Source organism: Wyeomyia smithii, chromosome 1 (assembly GCF_029784165.1).
Source record: "Wyeomyia smithii strain HCP4-BCI-WySm-NY-G18 chromosome 1, ASM2978416v1, whole genome shotgun sequence".
Taxonomy (NCBI): domain Eukaryota; kingdom Metazoa; phylum Arthropoda; class Insecta; order Diptera; family Culicidae; genus Wyeomyia; species Wyeomyia smithii.
The window spans coordinates 171,438,870-171,458,815 of NC_073694.1; the positions used below are offsets into that span (position 1 = coordinate 171,438,870).

Here is a 19,946-nt window from a genome sequence, read left to right on the forward strand (position 1 = left end):
TATAAAAGTTGTTCGGTAAAAATTGATTTAAACGAAATTTGAGTTTAGATCTGTACTTGGGCGATGTAGATTTTGATTCTTGGATAGTTTTAGCATGATTTAGGCCAATAAAAATAAATGGCGAAATTAATTTTTTTTTGGTAGATATAACCCCTTAACACAGCTAGATTATTTTTTGTGGGGCTACGTTAAGTCTCTTGTCTATGCGGATAAGCCAACAACAATTACAGCCTTTGAAGACAACATTACACGCGTTATTCGCGAGATACCAGCCGAAATGCTCGAAAAAGTGATCCAAAATTGTACTTTTCGTATGGACTATTTAAAACAGCGGGTTTCAACCGGCGAGGAATTCCCCCCTAGGGGGGAATTTGACCGTTGCAGGGGGGAATTGCGAGTGAAAACATTTCACATGTAATGCGCTTTTGTGATTGACGGTGGTGTGACATTTTTTTTCAGTGTCCAATGAATTAGCTCGCAAAAAACCCATGCAGCAGTTTTATGCGCATTATTTTGCTCTATAAGCATTCATACGTCAAATGTGCTTGTTGGCGATAAATCGTGACACACACCTTCACAAAAGATGCTGAATTGTATGCCCTGTGTATTGGGGTTCTCCTTCTCCTGCTTGAAACCTGTTAAAAATTAAAGTTTAAAAAGCCTTATATTTTTGATTTACTACAGCCTTCTTTCATGGTGCCGATAGGGGGGGAAAGCTTGTGTGAATTATCAAAAGGGGGTTCATGAACTAAAGAAGGTTGAAAACCACTGATTTAAAACGTAGCCGTGGCCAACGTTTGAATGGAATTATCTTTAAAAATTAAATGGCATAAACCAATTTATCAGCTCAAATAAAGATTTCATACAGTTTTGTAATTTTTATGCGTTTTTTTTCTAAGAAAAACCAAATTCTTAAAAAATCACCCTTTACAATAGGTCGAATTATCAAATTACAATTTTCTGCATTTAGGCGGATGCATCGAAGTTTTTTTATTCGATTACTGCAAGAACGAAGGAAATCCATTGATAACTAACCGACTTTTTAGCATTCGAAATTGGACAAATTTTTGACTTTTTCCGTTTGCAGATTTTCTTTCTACATCCCTATGTAGTCGAACTTCCTGGAGGACGTAGTGCTAAGTCAAAACAATTGGGAAAACACCAGATCTCGACATTTCATGCGTTTTTAAGACATTTAGCTAAAAAAATGTTCGATATCAACCAGTGCATTTTTCATCGGTCAAAAAGTGAAACTTTGACCACTTTGAGGCTCTTGTTCCCGAAGTTAGTTTTAAGCCCTACTTCCAAACGAAATTCAAAAGTTAATTTTTCCCTAAACAGATGATTACTACCGCAATACATACTTATTAAAATCAGTGCGTAGAATAAGGTAGAGGAACCATATTTCGCCCTGGCACCATATTCCGCCCTCCTGTGGATCCTCACGATATTAATGCTTTTGAATGTTCAAAAGCAAATAATTTATATTCGCTACTCTAAAGCTTGAAATCTCATGATATCTTTAACGCCGGTACGTGATTCATGTTTATAATATTTCACTATCTTACGAGCTATCAATAGAGCGTCTGCTAGTTAGGCTGATTTTATTTTGGTTTCAAGAAACGAGTGCTCAATATTTCTAACCGGAAATTTACTACAAACTATGGGCATATTTTATAATTTTTAGGCATTTGAAATTTCTTGAATGTGATTTTAATAATTTCATGTTGGTTATAACGAAAATACCGATTTTCCTGAAAAATTTTCATAATTATTACGAGACGAAAAATGGGTCACATTTCTTGCCTCGGTTCCATATTTCGCCCTGGGCGAATCTCTATACACTGGTTTGGGAATATGAGGTGTGCCTAATTTTCGCCCTATCTGTCAATTAAATCTAAGTGGAAAACAATAACATCGTTTCAGATACAGACTTGATATGATCTTTTAATATAAAAATCAAGATTTATATGCATCTTAACTTCAACATAACCTTTGAATGCTTGTATTAATTTCCATCAAACAGTCATACCTCGATATAAGGCAACTTTTTTTTCGTGTTATATCGAGTTATGTTATATCGAAGCATGAAAAAAAAAATTTAATTGATGCAAAATTCTTTATGGTTACTCAAAGGTGCGCAAAGTCTTATTTCCCTTCACCTAGCAGTATATATAAAACTGTATTAAGCCCCTTTAAGACAATTTTCATATACAAACATGAACCAGACTCAAAACATTTAAAAAATGTCAATTCACCCCATTTTACGGAACTTATTCGTTTCAAAACTTATTAAGAACATTTATTCGGAACATTATACACCGCAAAAATAATTGCTGTACTTTAATTTTAAGATATTTAAAAAAGTTACGTTATATCAAGTTTAGCTTATATCTAGGACTGTAAACGTGTAATTTTTACAGAGCTGAGGGTCATAGAATTGAAAGGAAAGAAAGGGATAACCGTCTAGAAAGGAGATTATGCTCAGGAACTTAGAATTGGTGTCTGATGGCATTTTGAACCCCAACTGGGCGAGATCGCTTTACGAAAAATAAATCGACGTTTTCCGGTATTCTGCATACAACATTAACTACCGTTGTCGATTACTATTGTGATGTTTTGGGAATATCTGAAGTGGCTGATGTTGCATTTCCAGCGATGTTTGGACTTTCATGAAAACAATTCAAGAGTAGCACTTCAAAAATTCGCCTTGATCGATCGTTTTCACCCCCCGCTTCTTGATGTAGCAATAATAATAATGATTTGATAGCGAAGAGTCCAAAATTTGTTAGGAAAAGTTGCTGGAGCTGATGTATTATTGAATTGAAGATATTCCAAGAACATCACTTGAAACAGATGAGAGCTTCCAAAATCTTTTTATATTGTATAAAAATGGCGGTTTATTTGAATACAAGATTCATGTTCACTCCGGAACAGCTTGACAACACTTGACACAGGTATTTTTCGATACAAGATTGATTGTTATAAAAGAATAAATCAAAGATTGACTCATGATTGACAACATAATCTTCTTACAATCTAGTTTGAAATTATAGGATCAATAGAAGCATAGAATATCAAAAAACCAGACCATAATAACTTCTAAGCCACCATAACAACAAGAGCTAACATGGAATCCCGTGTAAGGCTGGGTACTAAGCTGGTGATTTACAAAATAAATGTATGTCACTGTTAACCAACTAATTGCATTTTATAATAAGGTTGATTTTCTTTTCATTTGTTGATTTGTTTCATTTAAGGGGCTTGGGCACTCATCAGGAAATTTTTATTTAACACGACTAGATAAGTTATTTCGGCTGTAATGCAACCCGAATGTGCTACACAATGTTTATTGTGCACTCTACAGTGAATACTGCACATCGTCGAAGTAACACATCAAAATTTATTACGTTTAACTGGTTAGTCATCGATAAAGTGGGCGATTTATGGGTCCGTTACCCTATATAGTTGGAGCTGTACTTCGTTCACTATGGAGCCAAATTAGTTAAATGTTTTTAATACGAAATGAAAATTCAGTTGACTCTTTTGCAAAACCGTTCATCAAAAAGCATTATCATACTTCAGGTTATGAGTATTTTTTACAAACAATCAAACCTAACAATTTTTTTGGAGATTAACGAAAAAGAGTTACCATCGCTTTTCATTGTACAAGCAGCTGTTATCATTCCGGTAGTCATTTCATACTGTAATATCGCATTATCTATTGCAAATTTTATTGTAAACTTGCTAATTTTACTTCTGAAAATTCTCATTTTTACAGAACTCTTCATCCAAAATGGGCATAGTATTAGATACTACTATCTGTCAAAATCAAGACTCATAGAAATTTCAATCAATTATTTAGCCAAGTGTTCCGAATTAAAGCAAATTACTCAATATTAAAGTTTGCTTAAGCATTCAGGATTCTAACGCAAAAAATGCCTTTGCGTGATCCAATGTAAACCATGCGGTCATATCTCAAAAATAAAAACGGTTAGATGCTTCTAACCGGAGATTCAACTGCCTAAAATAAAATCTTAAATAGCTGGCTAGACTCATAATCGACATACAAGATATCAGTTATCCCATATATAAAATATATTCCACTCCCAAAGTTTCGTGAATATATTTAATGACGAAGAATATTTTTTACTACATATAAATTCTTGGATAAATTTAAAATGAAAATACCTGTCACACTAATCGATGTCCCCATGAAAACTAAAACATCCCTATTTGAGTTCCCCGGTGACATACGAGTAAGCAATCACTGTGGCTCACTACAACTGGATTATTACATTGCGCCGATTCGCATACCAATCTGTAACAACTTATGGTGACCGACGAGAAATGAGCGGTGGAATTGAGATAACAATCGGTTCAAAGCAATCATTTGCGTCGTTATTGGTCACTGGTGAGCTTGCTGTTGCTAGTGCTGGTGCACATCGCTTGACAGTTTTCAATTTTTCCGATTATTTTTAACACATTGCAATTCTTTCATCATACTGATAGTAAAGAACTATCACTGTAGCCTACAGTCTGTAGGTTTGCATGTGTAAAAGATAACAAATTATTGTCACCCGTACCCATGTCAACAATTGTAGATCGGTGTACAACAGTACGGTAACCACAAAGTGCCGCGGTTAGTAGCGGAAAGTGCACTCAGATACGATAATGCGATAATTTACACGTGATCTAAAGCGTAGCTAAGCGCTTTGAAGCACTTAAGTTTGCAGCGTGAGACTGACGCTAGCAAGGCAATGGCAACATTAGCGAACGGATGATAGCGTAGTTTGGTGAACTATTTGGTTGTCACAGCTTTGCCTTATTTATAGCAACAAAACATATTAATGTCGCAATTATGCAAATTTTAAATATCGCTACCAAAATAAAACGAACAAGCGCGTTAGTTCTGAACTTAAATAGCTCACTATGTAGACAATACAGTTTTTATCTAACCGCAATTTGTATATCCTACTCCACGACAAATACGTCCTCGTTTCCGTATCATTTTACTGGTAGAAAACAGCATCGTTAATTGCGATTAAGATTGCTTCCGAAGTTGCGACTATGCTTTAACCGTCCACCAAGTAGTAACATAACCCCCGGTATAGTTACTATACTATACGGTGTCAGCGTCTTTTTGCAGTGCTCTGCTACACTTATTCGATGAATGAAAGTGAAAAGGATGATTAACTGTTGCGCACCTCGCGTGCAGTGTGCACAGTGGAAAACACGTAATCGTTGCCCGTCCATATTTGTCCCATGTTACAGCTCTGCGGTTTGGTTTGATGTGTAGTTAATCTCATCCCTCCTCTACTGACCGATCAGCGTAACTGCTTAACCTGCTTCTCCAGTAACCCACAATACCTCACCATCGCAGGCTCGAGGGTGAACGAGCTATTTTTACTCTGCCAAACAGCCGAGTAAAAATAACTCCTCTCCGACCTTACTACCCACTCTTCCACTTATTCAGCAATCCGGCAGCATCAGCTGTTTCAGTTGCACTTGAGCGTCGTGTTAGTATGGTGATATTTTTGTTTATGTTTATGTTGACGGTTTACTACGGCTCACAGGTGGTAGTATGGAGCATTGGCGCCGTTTAGATGATCTTTGCCATGCTTAATGCTTATATGTAGCATGACATGCCTAAGAAATGATTGCATGCTGCTGGAAAATTATGCAATGTGGAAATTGTTCGCGACATGCGGAACCAAGTTTGTTAGACATACGTCTTAGCTTACTGCACTGGGGTGCATTCTGTACCTTAGAGTAATAATCTGTTTACTGAGTAACTTTCGATCATCAATAAATACACTCCATCATTTATGCCAAAAATGCTGTTGGGTATCAACATTGTCAAATTATCAAAGAGTCAAACAATTTAAGTCATCAAAATAATCATGGGTATTGGTAATGGTTGATGTGCCAAAAATATAAATACTAATGTATGTTTGAATATTAAATTTCATTTGTTTTAAGCATTCAATAATGTGCCTGATTTGGCATTAGAAAAGTAAAAATTTTACAAAGCTAGTCTACCCTTGTCCTGCATGCAATATTTTTCATAAATTCTCTACATCAGCTAAAATATTGAATAGAAATCGAAAAAGAAAGAAACACTTACACACTTTCCCCATTTGCTTGCGTGTATGAACTACTGTACAGTCCGACTATTTTACCATCCATTTGACCCCTGAACTCAATCGTTACGCGAGTGATGAATCCTGCTTCAAAAATATCGTTTGAAGCTTTTAACCTTAGAAAATCTGTTGTTGAATCCTGCGTGTGTGTCTATAAAACAGAAGAAAAATATCACTCCAAAATGACGACGCAAGAATTCTTCCGATAACTCTTACATAATAATAGATCGTCCTATTAAAACACTCCCATGAAACTTTACTAATCGTCAGCTGGTTGCTGTGGAGCACTATTTCCTGTGTGGCGATTTTTGTTTCGACATCGATAATCACCTTCCCTTCGAAGGTTCCATCCTCCAGCTTTGGATAAAGCCACAGGTCGTAATGCAGCGGAATGTTGTGTTCTGGTAGACGATAATCGATCTGTTAAACAAAACGCATTTAAGTCTTCTGGAATATCCTAAACAGGAAAATTTTGCGAGCTTACTATAGGTGGCACAAAGGTAGTAGACTCAGTTGTCAATGCCGTAGTAGTTGTCGTCTCCATCGAAGGAGTAGTCGTCGATGTGGCCTCAGTTGTAGTACTCACTTCCACCGGAGTGGTCGTCGTTTGGCTGGACAAGGCATCCAGCTGGGAGCGCAAATCTTCGATCTCCGCTGCTTTGTCGCCGTTTTGGATTGCCAGTACTATGGTTGCGGTAACGAAGGCAACCAAGGCCAGTCCGAGCAATGTGATGATCTTGTTTCTCATGATAGCACCTGCAATCGAGATTAAGCATCAGCTATAGACTGACAATTGGCACCAGAACACTAGACGGAATTGACCCATCCATGCTGCTTCGATAATCCGTTCAAATTAAGTGATAACTGATAAGCTCAGATAATGACAACAATTAAGTCAAGCGCAAATAAGTTGGAGATAAGGTCGACAGTGACACAGCGGTAAATAAAGGAATGATGATTGAACGATGTTCAAAACTGTGATTTACCTACTACTAGGGATAGTTTTACGCAAGATTTTTGATTGAATCGAAGGTGAAATGAAAATTTGTATCGTAGAATATTTCACCTAACGATCAGAACAATATAGGTAGGTAGTCGAGGTTAAATTAATACGAATATTGATTTTGTTATCAACTGGACACCTCAATGTCATCATGAGCTGCCCAATCATTTTTCGAACAAAAGAATAATAGTCAGATTGATTGTAGAGGCTAATGTCGCATATTGGTCGAATCATTGGAGGATACAAATCAACGTCAGATTCAGTATTTAACTGAAAAGATGTAGATCTTTTCTACGTAACGTGCTTACGGTCGGTGAGGAAAGGATGGTACGAAGTGTAACAATCGTTGTTGTCGAAGACCAAGTTTATATCTCTTGGTATTGATATTGACGGGGCAGGTTTCAGTGGGCTGGGCATGTAGCCAGAATGCCTGACGAGAGAGCCGCCAAAACTATCTTCAGTAGAGAACCAGGAAGAGGACGTCGGCTCCGAGGTAGGCCTCGCACGCGGTGGATGTGCAGACTGGAGAACGGCTGCCCAAGACAGAAGAAGCTGGACATCTCTAATTCGTTCGGCCCTAGACCGGTGAACGGTCCGTTAGCCAACAAAGTGAAGTAAGTATTGATATTGATCTTGCTCAATTTCATCGTGACCGTACTTCTGCTACCGATGTGCCTCGCTCAGGAAGACCAAATGAGGCAGCCACGCCGGAAAATAACCATAATTCGCGGAATCGTACTAAATGGCCGCTTTTATCAAAATAGCGCTTTTATCAGATAGAACCCCAAGTGGGTGTTTTCTATATCTCCGGTGAAAATAACGAGAAATTTAATATAAAAAATTAAATAGTTGGAGACGTTGTTTAGTAGACACGACTACCAAGGTAACGTAGAATTAGACGGCGTATTTGAGGTACAAATGAATCCGAGTGGTTGTTCAGGAACGTTTGTGTGATTTTGACTTAGTGTGATGATATTTTATCTGGTCAAAACAAATATTTTTTATCGGTATGGTGTTTTGGGAGCAATAGAATCATCATTTTGTTTAAATATTGTTTAAATGTGCGCTTGTGGAATGCTACTTGTTTCGACGCCATTTTGAACAGAACTGGGTATGCATAGGAAAACAAAAAACAATAGCATAAAGAAAAGAGAAAGGTTACATATACATACTCTCACTTCTCTATGAGCGTGGTTGTAGGAGACCTCAAAAAATTACAAATTTTCAGTTGTTACCCGTTAAAATAAAACTGCCCAGAACGCCGAAACGAAATTTTCGCCGGGAATTTTAATGGGTGATATTTGGTAGGAGGAACGAGGCTCGGTATAGTAGAGCAGAAGGAGTGTTAAAAAAAGGTTAAAACCATATTACACACAAGCACGGATAAACAATAAGCATGCCTCTTCTCAATAGCGATATTACTAATAATAGAAGTGCGAGATACAGTACACGCAAAAGTTATAGTGTGCGTAACCAGATCATTTATGGGCTTTCTTAGAGCATTTAATGATCTATCTTGAAACCAGTACAACGCATGTGGGTTGGGCATAACAGCATTGGTTGCTGATAATTGAGGTACTTTTAAGTTTATTGAAATATCACCTGATCGATTCATTTTCAAGAACCAGATCCTTCAAAAACAACATTGAATCAATAATAATATAAGACAACATTGGATATGTTAAATTTTGCATTTAACTGTGACTGTTTATTTGTTTGTCGACTGTAGCGGTCAGTATTAATCGGCTTATTGTTTATGTTGGTACCGATGCAGATAAATCAAGCAAAAACATGTATAAACATCACGTAGAGAAAAATGAATAATTATCAGTTAATACATTTAATTATCGCCTCACTTATTGAAAGTTTAAGACCAAAAAAAAGATAATGCAATAGCAAAAAACACTTATATGTATACATATATTCTGCAAGTAAGAATTTAGTGATCTCTGTTGTGTTTGAGCGTATTGTCCTTTCTTGTAAAGAGATCACACCAGTTTGCTATCTCTCTGGAGAAATATTTCAGCACGATTGGCTGCTCCCTTCAAGTAAGTGCGTCGCTTTGCTCAATTGTGTGAGGCCTTTGTCATGCTAAATGCCAACGTGAGCGATCGGGCGGGAAGTTTGCCGTGGGTTAATGAACAGCTCTACCTACGGCTATTAATTATCCTACGGTTGGTGTCTCGGCGGATCGCTCGCGTTGGCGTTCAGCATGACAAAGGCCTGAGGCTCTGGTTGTAGTGGACGTGAATAACGACGCGGGACGATTTGCTTTGCCGTGTAGTCTATGTATTCCTTGTGCAGCTAATGCGTTATGGCTTCCACACATTGAATGTGTTCCACACATTGAAATGTGTGAACTGAGAGGACACAGTGGCTGCGTAAGACTCGAACTTTTGCGTGTAGACACCCGTGTATATCTCACTATAGATCAAAAATTCTGGCCGCAGTGATGAAGTTCATACAGAAAAAAAAGTAGAATTACGACAGCCTGTCTTGTGTCAAAGTATGTTTTGCAATAGGTTTAGGAACACACTCGATATTGGGGTTGAATTAATTGGTGGTGTGAAGCGGAAAATCTCAGTAATAATTCTCTTTTAACCCTTTTTTTTATTAAGTGACTAGCTAACCCGGCAAACTAATTTCAAATTGACTTTTTGGTTTGTTTATAGTCTGCAAATGCCTGACGAATCGGATATTGGATACGTGCAAACTGAAAAGAGAAATCGTTTGATATGATTGGTTTTATCGGAACAAAAACATCCTCGCCTTTTGGCTTCTGTACATCACCTCGATTCTGACAGTACTGGTATTGGTCGGAAAATCGCTATTTTAAAATTAAAAAGTTTAGTGGAGTCAATTTCTGAACTCTGGGTTTCGAAAATACCGATATTAGATGGTATTTGGAAATTTTTGGCTATTTTGCAGAAACCTGAGGCCTCCAGCTCGAATTTAAAAATGGCGTCTGGAATCGAATTTGGGCTGCTGTGTATCATTCCGATCACTTTAGGCTGTTTTCCGGAAAATTGATTGTAGTATCTGTATATCAGTTTTTGGAAGAGTCTCAAACCATCATTTCTTGCTCCCAAAAACCTCCACATACTAAAGTTGGTTGCATTTGCTTGATTAGTTCCCGAGTTATGAAGAAGTTTGTGTTTGATTTGTATGAGAGCTCTTCTTTCGAGAGTAGACCTTCCAGGACTCTGTGATATCCTTCTCAAAAACCCAAGCAGTCCTGTACATGCGCGTCCGCATGGAATTACTTCTACGTGAAGATTGATTCATATTTGGATTGAGAACTTTATGCTAGCCCCAGAGTGTATCCGCGAGAGGCAATTTCCCCTCGCGAATCCACTATCTATCTTTTTAATCCTACTGACCTTCCTCGCCCTGTCTCTACTTTAGTACAATAACATATTTGACAATTTTATCCTATTCTCTGAGCGGCGGTTCTTACGCTCCGCCACTCCGCTTGTATATAGGGCATTTGCACAGTGCATATGTATTAGTCATCTGTTGGGCAGGCAAAAGTGACAGCTCCATATGATTAGCATGGACCGGCAAGAGCAACTTAATTCAATTTTTTTTTAATAGGGGGGAGTTTGTAATGATTTATTTATGTACTAAAATATCTATTCAGAATTAGTATTGTGTGTTCTGCCACAAATGGTGACATTTCAACACTATCATATATATTTGTACGCTTTTTAGTATTATTGAATGTTATTAGCTTTCGCAGTTAAGATAATGTAATTGTAGGAAAATTATTAAACCCACTTGTCAAGAAAAAACTTAATTCAATTGATTATTTTAGAATATTCAACACGAAAATCACGCAATGAAAATTTATTTCCACAAACTAACATGTTTGCCTATGACATAGAAAGATTGTTCTAAGTAAATTAAATTCGGTATGCGGTAAACCTGGGAAATTTTCAAGTTGTGACCGAGGCTAACCGAAGGAATATTAAAACAATACATTTACCAAAAATTATTACATTTTCCGTTGTTGCAGAATATTCTGCTATAAGAGACGTACCTTCTAAATTGCATGAAGGTTTTAAAAAGTTAAGATGAATTTGAAAAATGCTGGTTTATAAAAACGTTGTGTTCGGATTTTGTTTTGCTTTATTTCGGATAAAATATTGATCAATATTGATTTTTTACGCCCAAAAAGTAGTTACTCTTGGTAATTCGTAATTCACTTTCTATCTTATTAGTTTATAATATCTAAATATTAGATTAAAGACTGTTTTTCGCTAGACTCGGCCGATTCGTGATCGCCAAAAAGTGCATACGTTCTAGAGATTTTTTTTACAAAATGAAATAATAAAATGATAATTTTCACTAATTGTAGATATTCGATTTTTTTTACCGTATAAAAAGATAAAAATCCATCAAGTAATCGATGATTAAATCTTGAATCGCCACAACGGAAACAAATGGTAAATCTGCAATGTGTGCCCAACAGATGCTATGCATGTATGTGTAGCAAAAGCCCTATTGACCATAAATACATTCCTTGCCTCCAAAAACCTACACATGTCAAATTAGGAAGCTATTTGCTTGAGTTATGCAGAAATTTTTATGAACCCGTTCCCCCTTTCAGAGTAGACAGGGGTGTCATATCATTCTGGAAACATTTCTTGCCTCCAAAAACCTCAACGTGCTAAATTCAGTTACATTTCCTTAATTATGTCCTGAGTTAAATAGAAATTTGTGTCCTTCGTTCCAGAGAAGGGAGGATACTTGTGTTTCGTTTGTAAGGGAGCCCTCCTTTCTAGAGCAGGGAAGGATCTTGCCCAGTAATTCCCCAGACAACCAGAGGTCGCATAAGATTGCACGGATTACCTCGTATAAAGTTCTATGGCACATCAGTATCGTATTGCTGTATGAACAACGTATGTGTTTGATTGCATATGGTGTTTTTTTGCGAATTGCTTGCGATGAGTGTAACATACTCGCATAGTAATACACATAAACTTATATCATGCCTGTCCAAACTCGTAGTAAACTCACAAAGTGATGATTATACGTATAAAGCAAAAATCTCCAGTATCACGTCGTATTGCATATAAATTTAGTCGCAAAAGCTATCATTTTGTATCACCGTTAATGACTAAATTCATGAACACAAGCCTAGATAACTAAAAATCGCATATGATAGCACGGGTTACCTCGTATAAAGTTCTATGGTACATCAGTATCGTATAGCTGTATGAGCAACCAAGTATTTCATCGCATATGGTGTTATTTTGCGAACTTCTTGCGATGAGTGTAGCATACTCACACAGCAATACAGATAAACTCATATAATGTATATTCAAACTTTTATTATTTCCACAAAGTAATGAATATACGCGAAAACCAAAAGTCTCATGTTTAGTCGCAAAAGGCATCTTTTGTAACACCGTAAACGACTGAATTTATGATAACTAGATGCCGCTAATGTTTGCACAGCTTACATCGCACAAGATGTTATGATAGATCATTAGCTTGTATGACCAATGTGAATGTTTCATCGCATATAAGGTTGTTTTGCGGAATCTTTGCGACAAATAGGTAATAAACCCGGATTCAAAAACCAATTAATTTTTCCAATGCTTGGTTAAACTCGCAGTAAATCCACACACTGACGAATATGCGCGAAAATCGAAAACCATCCGCATTATAGCGTATCACATATGTATAAATTTAGTCCCTTCCCGCCGCTGCTGCTCTTCAAAAAAATTGCCACAGAAAACATCTGCGGACAACTCGGGTCAATGATGCACTACTTAGCATAATATCTTTGTTGGAAACTTGCCTTTAATTGTTGTTGAAGGCGGTAAAATCACTCAATTTTGTTTAAACAAATGACACAGCTCATCGAGCGGCCATGACAATTCAACCGAAATGTAAACAACTAACGTTCCCGCAGAAATTTTCAAACTAACTCGCAATACGAGATCTAATTAGATTCATGCTTTACGATGTCTTTTGGTCATTTATACGATGAACTAGAAAGTTATTACTAAAACTCAGAGATTTCCGACAGCGACACCACGGAGAAGAGGAAAGAATGATGCTTGACAATCTAAGAGTCCGAGGTTCGAGTCCGGATGAATACCCAAATATTACAGCGTGTGCCCAAAGGAAAAAGAAAAGAATTGTAAAAATTAAACACTGACATTTGTAATTTGATATTCCTTATAATATGAATAACAAGGGATAAATAATGCATAACAATTGCTACTCTGTTCGCTGTATTTTTTTTATTTGAAGGTGATTTAATCGCACGTTTTAATAAACGAAAACATAGCGAACATCGCATGAATATCTGGAATAATTTGCTAATGTTGACTTGTGAAGTCGCATAAAGTAATTAAAGAACCCGTAGTGTATATTCATATATCGCTTATAGTCTCGTTTCAAATCGCAAATATGAAGTTGTAGAGTGGCATTAAATAATGGAACAGCTCGTATAAGTTATCAAGCTTTAACAGTTAAAGTTGCATATATGAACTTTTTTCATCGTAAAAGTTTTTTGATATTTTGGAAATGCACGCATATCGCCTCCCCTTTGCGCGTATAAGCAACATTAGCAGCATCTTGTGCGATGTAACTATCACGTATAAATGCACGTACAATGCGATGACTGTTTGCATTATACGCGTAAATTGGTTGTCTGGGTCCTATCCCTATGGTCTTATGCCGACAGGGAAGGGGGAGTTGTTTTCCTAGGAGGACAGCTTGCCTGAGCGTCTGCTCTCCATGTTAGGGGCGGCTCAAACAGCGTCTGATCCGGAGCGGATGGCTGAATTACGAAATGCGGTGTTTCGCCAGCTACACCGAAGACGGCAGCCCCGTCGCGAGACTAGGCATCGCAGCCCTAGTAAGGCAGCATGCCGAAAAATTAAAATACTAAGAACAATCAAGAATTGAATATGGACCGGAGCAATTGGCGACGACCTAGGTGACGAAATAAGGACGACGATTGGAAGCTCGGTACATGGAACTGTAGATCGCTGAACATCCCGGGTGGCGACCGGACTCTGCTGGATCAGCTAGAACCCCGCGACTTCGACATCGTTGCGCTACAGGAGCTTTACCGGAAATGAGAGAAGGTCCGGGAGATTTGTACACTCAGGGCACAGTACTACCAGAGCGGCGGCACAACCAATAAGCTATATATCTATAGTGCTGGGCAGGATGCAGAGTCGTGTGATCAAGTGGCAGGCGATCAGGGACAGGTTGTGTTTGTTGAGAATAAAAGGCCGGTTCTACAACTACATTATCCTCAATGTACACTGCCCTCACGAAGGAAGATCCGATGTAAAGAAAGATGCGTATTGCGCACAGTTGGAGAAACTCTACCATAGCTGCTCACGTAGAGACATCAAGATCGTCATCGGAGACTTGAACGCTCTGATCGGTAGGGAAGACATATACAAGCCGGTGATTAACATCAAGCAGCTCCGGGACCCCAGACTGCAGAGGAATACGCGCAACAGCTCGAAGCGGTACTACCTACGGCGGAGAAGCTTGATATCGCCTCTCGAGGACGGCTGGTGCAGCATTTGCACAGCTATCGGGAAGACCGCAACGGTGACACTAGGAGTAGAAGCACCGAGTAGCAGAAACGACTGGTATGACGGGGAGTGCGAGGCAGCGGTGAATGAGAAAATATACCTGAGCAGGTCAACGAGAGAGAACAAAGCCAATTATAAACGGGCACGGAACGACATGACCACGATTCTCAGACGAAAGAAGAGCCAGCAAGAGTATCGTGAACATGATAAGCTGGAGCAGCTGTACAGTGCCAGTGACACGCGGAAATTCTGTGAGAAGGCCTGCGAGACGGTCGACAGGTGGAAGGAGTACTTCAATGGACACCTGAATGGCGATACAGTGAACAGAAGTGGAGCCTAGGTCCTAGAAGCACCAGCAGCAGATTACCGAGTACCAGCCCCGATGTTCAGGAAGTTCTTTGTGAGATCGGGTAGCTGAAAAACAATAAAGCCACTGGCAAAGACGGACTGCCGAGCGAACTCTTTGAACATGGGCGAGAGGCGATGGCTAGAGCGCTGCAATGGGTCATTTCCAGGATTTGAGAGCAGGAAAAACTGCCAGACGAGTAGATGGAGGTAGTCGTCTGCCCCATCTACAAGAAGGGCGACAAGGTGGAGTGCCGCAGCTACTGCGGTATCTCGCTTATCAATGCCGCCTACAAAAAATATTCTTACTGCTGTTCCACCGTCTATCACCTTTAACCAGGAGGTTCGTGGGCCAGTACCATGCCGTCCTAAATACCTACGGTAAGAACTTACGCTGCACTGGTATACAGACGGATGTTGTGCACGAAGTACAATAATTTTTCGTCATCTGTATAACTGTCAGCAAGCATGACGTCAAAATTAAACCGAAGAAGGCAAAGCAGCCAACTTCGAAGTGAGAATTGTTTCTCACTAAATACGATCATTTTTTGATTATTGAGATAGTTTGAATTATATAAATTAGAAATCTGTAATTATCCCCTACAATAAAATGCAACACAGAGTAACCCGCCAGTTTCATGCAACTACAAAGCTCGAGAAAATTGATTGATACTTCAGTGAAAAGGCTGCCAGAAATAACAACAGAACGAGAATCATCCCACACATCATGCAAATGGCAATCTGCAATGACGAGGAGGTAAACAAGATTGCCGAGTGTCATCATTGCGACAACCAATGCTGCTGCTAATTGCCATTAAAAAAATTTAATTTTGAAAATTTTAATTTTGAAAATTTTAATTTTGAAAATATTGAATTTTGAAAATATCGCGCGCTCACATCACTCACATTCAATACAAGTAGCGAAGATGAAGTGTTTTCTTGCTATCTTTAGCGATACCGCTTACTGTGCAACGCGCGTGCTATTTGAATAAACTGTTGCGTAGTTTAGTAATTGGTCAATTCGAGAACAACATTTTTCGAAAAAAAGTCCTCAAGAAAATTTCAGCTCATTCGTGCAGCAGTCTCCTCCCCAGAACCAGGCAAATCCGATTTCGACAATTTCTGTGCCTTTTTTCATCGGTCAATAAAGTGAAACTTTGACCGCTTCGAGGCTTCACAGCCCAAAGTCCCTAATTGAGCTGTAATTTTGCATAAGGACTTCTTGCGAAAAGACAAAGCTTACGAACCCGAGGCTCCGAGGGCGTTTGAACCTTAAACCCCTCCTCCCCCCATTCTCTTAGTTATGCCACTGATGTGGACGGTTGGTTTTAGTTTTCACAAAGGACATGCCTATATGACAGCTTTCCACACAGACCGGGGATCTAAAATCTAGCGCAGTGAAAGTAGATCTACAATCACCAGTGCATTGGTTTCCTCTGTTAGTTTATTCGTCATGGAAGGCTACGAGATTCTTGAAATCGCTGGTCGATGCAGTTCCCAGTTAATCTTCCTTTTGCCAAAGTGATCAGTTGTACAATGAAGACTAAAGTTCTGCATGCTGGCTCTTATACGCGACGCGCGATACGCGAGTTATACACTTGAGCAAGAAAAACAACAACAACAACAAATCGTTTACTTTAGTGAAACAACAACAAATCGTTTACTTTAGTGTTGACTAAGCTGGGTAAGAAAGATTGAAACGAGGTTGGTTGTTTAGTTTAATTTAGACATCTCTCTGAAAGCAGAATGGAATTTTGGTGCAGAAAAAAAGCATTCTATAGTGCTTGGCGTACATGTTTCATTGCGAAATTGCTATCTCTCAGTTTTCCATTTTTTTTATAAAAATTTAAAAAAAATCTAACTGATTAAACTATGCAGGTAGTCTACTAGAATTTAAAATTTGTTAGATACCTTGTCAGAGCAGATGTGCCTCAAGATTCAATCAAAGGTCTAGTGCTATACGACATATTCACTACAAAACTTCTTGATTTTCCTCCAAGCCGCACAAAGTCATTGTTCTCTCATGTTACATTTGCGTGGTGATTCTTAGCTTTCTTCTTTTCATAGCACTCAAATATCGTCAATCCGATTAGATACGGCATTTCAACCAAAATTTGTTAGATACCTTGTCAGAGCAGATGTGCCTCAAGGTTCAATCAAAGGTCTAGTGCTATACGACATATTCACTACAAAACTTCTTGATTTTCCTCCAAGCCGCACAAAGTCATTGTTCTCTCATGTTACATTTGCGTGGTGATTCTTAGCTTTCTTCTATTCATAGCACTCAAATATCGTCAATCCGATTAGATACGGCAGTTCAACCAAACGGCACCTTCTCCCTCATTTTAATCAAATTGTTCCACACAAAACTTAAAAGTTTTGTTTTTGTTAACTCACCCACAACATGACGAAGCGCCATCCTGGAGAGATTTTTACTTTCACAGATTGCAACTAAAGAACCAAATCTCTGCGAACCGCTTTTAAATAATTTCCGATTTCAAACCGTTCTTTGTTCTACAACGTGCGACCATAGACTAAAAAGATCAACATCACCCAATTTTGGGCTGGTAATCTTGTTGCGAATGTATTCGGCTGAAGATATGAAAAACATTAGAGTGATTCACAAAATTCTCGTATAAACGCTACTGTGTCCGAAATTAACTTTTACCAGAATACGTTTGGGTAGAAACCAACGAAAAATAACACAAATGGTTGTGTCTACAAGTGTTCAATTCAGTCTATTAATTTTAACAATACATTTACAAACAATATCGATCTGCAGAGGTCAGCCATCGATAATAGGAACGAATGATGATTGAAAACCAATCTGGTCGAAGTATTTGAACAGGCGTTATCAAATGTCGGTCTCTATTAAACGTCAACTTAACACATACATATTTTACAGAGTTGAGATTGATAAGCACCCACGCGCAAAGGACGGGGGATTTGAAGACATAATGAACAATGCTTGTAGCTTCATGCCCTCATCTCAACATGAGCTTTAATGTCTGAAATATTGTCGATAAATTTAGTTTTATTTCGTTTTTAAAATTTCCCTTATTGACATCTATATTCTTCCACTGTTTCCAAACACTTATCGCACGTCACTTGACAGCACCAATTAAACCTGCAGTTGCACTTCCGTTCACCTTCCTTGACGTGCTTTTTGACCTTTAGTCCGCAACTCCGACACAGATTTCGGCACGATTTTCGCTCCTCAGGTCCAACCGTAGGCCCTTTCGCCAGCGAACAGAATCGATTGAACGTTCCGCTCCAGCCAGGAATTACATTCCGCTTACAGTAGTCTGGTGAAGCTGCGAATAAATTCGTTCAATCACCTAACAATCACCCAATCATGTTAACACTTACGATGCACAAAGATCAACTGATCCGGTCTGATCCTTCCACCATTTAGCTTTCCCGAGTTATCCACGAACAAACGCTTAGCCTCCGTGTACATCCGTTTCACTCCGGCCGCAATTGTCGCAAACGATTTCAGCGTACTCCAGCAAGTTCGCATGGCACACGAACCGGAAACTCCGTGACAGCGGCAATACTTCCGGACAGCGTTTTGAATCGCCACCCACCCGGCCCGCCGATTGTGAGCATCTCCGTAGCCTTTGACATCCAAACCCACCTTAACAAGATTGTTTCCCGAGTCCCAACTGCCTGAATCCTGTCCCCTTTCTCCGTAGCACCGTTGACTATCGCTCTCACTCCCACGCGAGCAGTTTCTCGCGTAGGTATAAATCAAGGAAGCGCTGCTAATCGCGCGTACGAAAGCAGTTTCCCGATCCAATCGTGCATCCGGGTAACGCCTCGAAACGAATTGCATCGTAGGACAGTTCCAACGTTCCCAACGAAACTGCCGCCGACAGCTGCTCAACGCCAGCTCGATACTGTCCGACAAAAGATCCGTCGATGTCGGACTACTAAACTCCTGTGTACGAGAAACGCCACGAGTGCGCCTATGATTAGACAACCTATACAGCATAACACACATTCGAGCAAAATCTTACCGCTTTAGCAGAGCAGAGTACAAGAACAGCAAATACACCAAGCGACAGCTTCATTTCAAAGCACACCAAAATCGGAAAACATGCGAGCAGCACCACAATTAAACCTCAACTGAAAGCACTGCCAGCGGAAATAGACCATCAGTGAGACATTTCCTGCATCCGATTCAAATTCCTACGGTTAATTGACTCTAACCGCTCCAGTAAACGATAAGCAGAAATCCTGGCCATTATCGTTTTTAAACCGAGCGAGCAAAGCGCGTTCGTTCCCAATGACATCTGCAGTGGACTGAACCACTATTGTTATTCTATTATCCTGGCCGTAATCAACCAGCCAGTCTGCCGGTGAGATTCGCCCAACCGTGGCAACGCGTGAGCCCCGTTTACAGCCCCTATTCAGACTCATTAGTGCGTGGAGTACGACCGACGAGTGCCGTTTGCGTTATGCGAGAGGATTGCCAACATTATTCTACCGTCGAACTGTGCCGGTTTGGATGGAACAGGTTATTTTTTTTTTCAAGTTTAATATGATGAAATTTCACAAGCGCAGGAGATGGAGTGGGGCAATGCCAATAATGTTCACCAGAACAAAACGACTGAATTTGACAACTTCACGGTTCCCCCGGGCTTCTAAACATGGGTAAATATTTACGCTTTGATGTGGATTTAATTAACGAAATTGCTACTTGAGCTTCAAAGAAATAACAGTTGTCTATTGCCCAATTTTAGACAATTCGATAAGCTTGTAGGGCATGTTCATTAAAATTGGCGACTATTTAAAATTATGAGACAGTGAATTACGGGATTATCAAGGTGCATAGCGTTGTTTTCCAATCCAGGCCCATCGAACGTATGCTTTTTCCGCTTT

The 19,946-nt window shown here is 39.1% G+C and overlaps 2 protein-coding genes across 4 annotated transcripts in view; both read right to left on the reverse strand.

The window, feature by feature from the left end:
• LOC129718873 (aminopeptidase A) overlaps positions 1 to 17,591 on the reverse strand; it is a 36,470-nt gene extending 18,879 nt beyond the window's left edge. For both annotated transcript variants that reach the window (XM_055670059.1, XM_055670058.1), the window contains exons 1-4: positions 17,460 to 17,591; positions 6,628 to 6,899; positions 6,360 to 6,563; positions 6,128 to 6,294 (exon numbers count right to left, since the gene is read on the reverse strand). In XM_055670059.1, the coding sequence (XP_055526034.1) occupies positions 6,128 to 6,294; positions 6,360 to 6,563; positions 6,628 to 6,899; positions 17,460 to 17,481 (665 nt within the window). In that variant the 5' untranslated portion in view covers positions 17,482 to 17,591. The remainder of the gene's footprint in view (positions 1 to 6,127; positions 6,295 to 6,359; positions 6,564 to 6,627; positions 6,900 to 17,459) is intronic.
• Positions 17,592 to 18,064: 473 nt separating this feature from the next.
• LOC129718878 (protein Wnt-8a) lies at positions 18,065 to 19,352 on the reverse strand. 2 transcript variants are annotated; one of them, XM_055670071.1, is made up of 4 exons: positions 19,258 to 19,352; positions 19,082 to 19,199; positions 18,432 to 19,002; positions 18,065 to 18,376 (listed from the first exon to the last, which is right to left on the reverse strand). In XM_055670071.1, the coding sequence occupies exons 2-4, from the start codon at positions 19,133 to 19,135 to the stop codon at positions 18,120 to 18,122; spliced, it is 882 nt and encodes a 293-aa protein (XP_055526046.1). In that variant the 5' UTR covers positions 19,136 to 19,199; positions 19,258 to 19,352; the 3' UTR covers positions 18,065 to 18,119. The 2 variants fall into 2 exon arrangements, with proteins under 2 accessions (XP_055526046.1, XP_055526045.1); XM_055670070.1 differs by having other exon boundaries at positions 19,082 to 19,308.
• Positions 19,353 to 19,946: the final 594 nt, after the last annotated feature.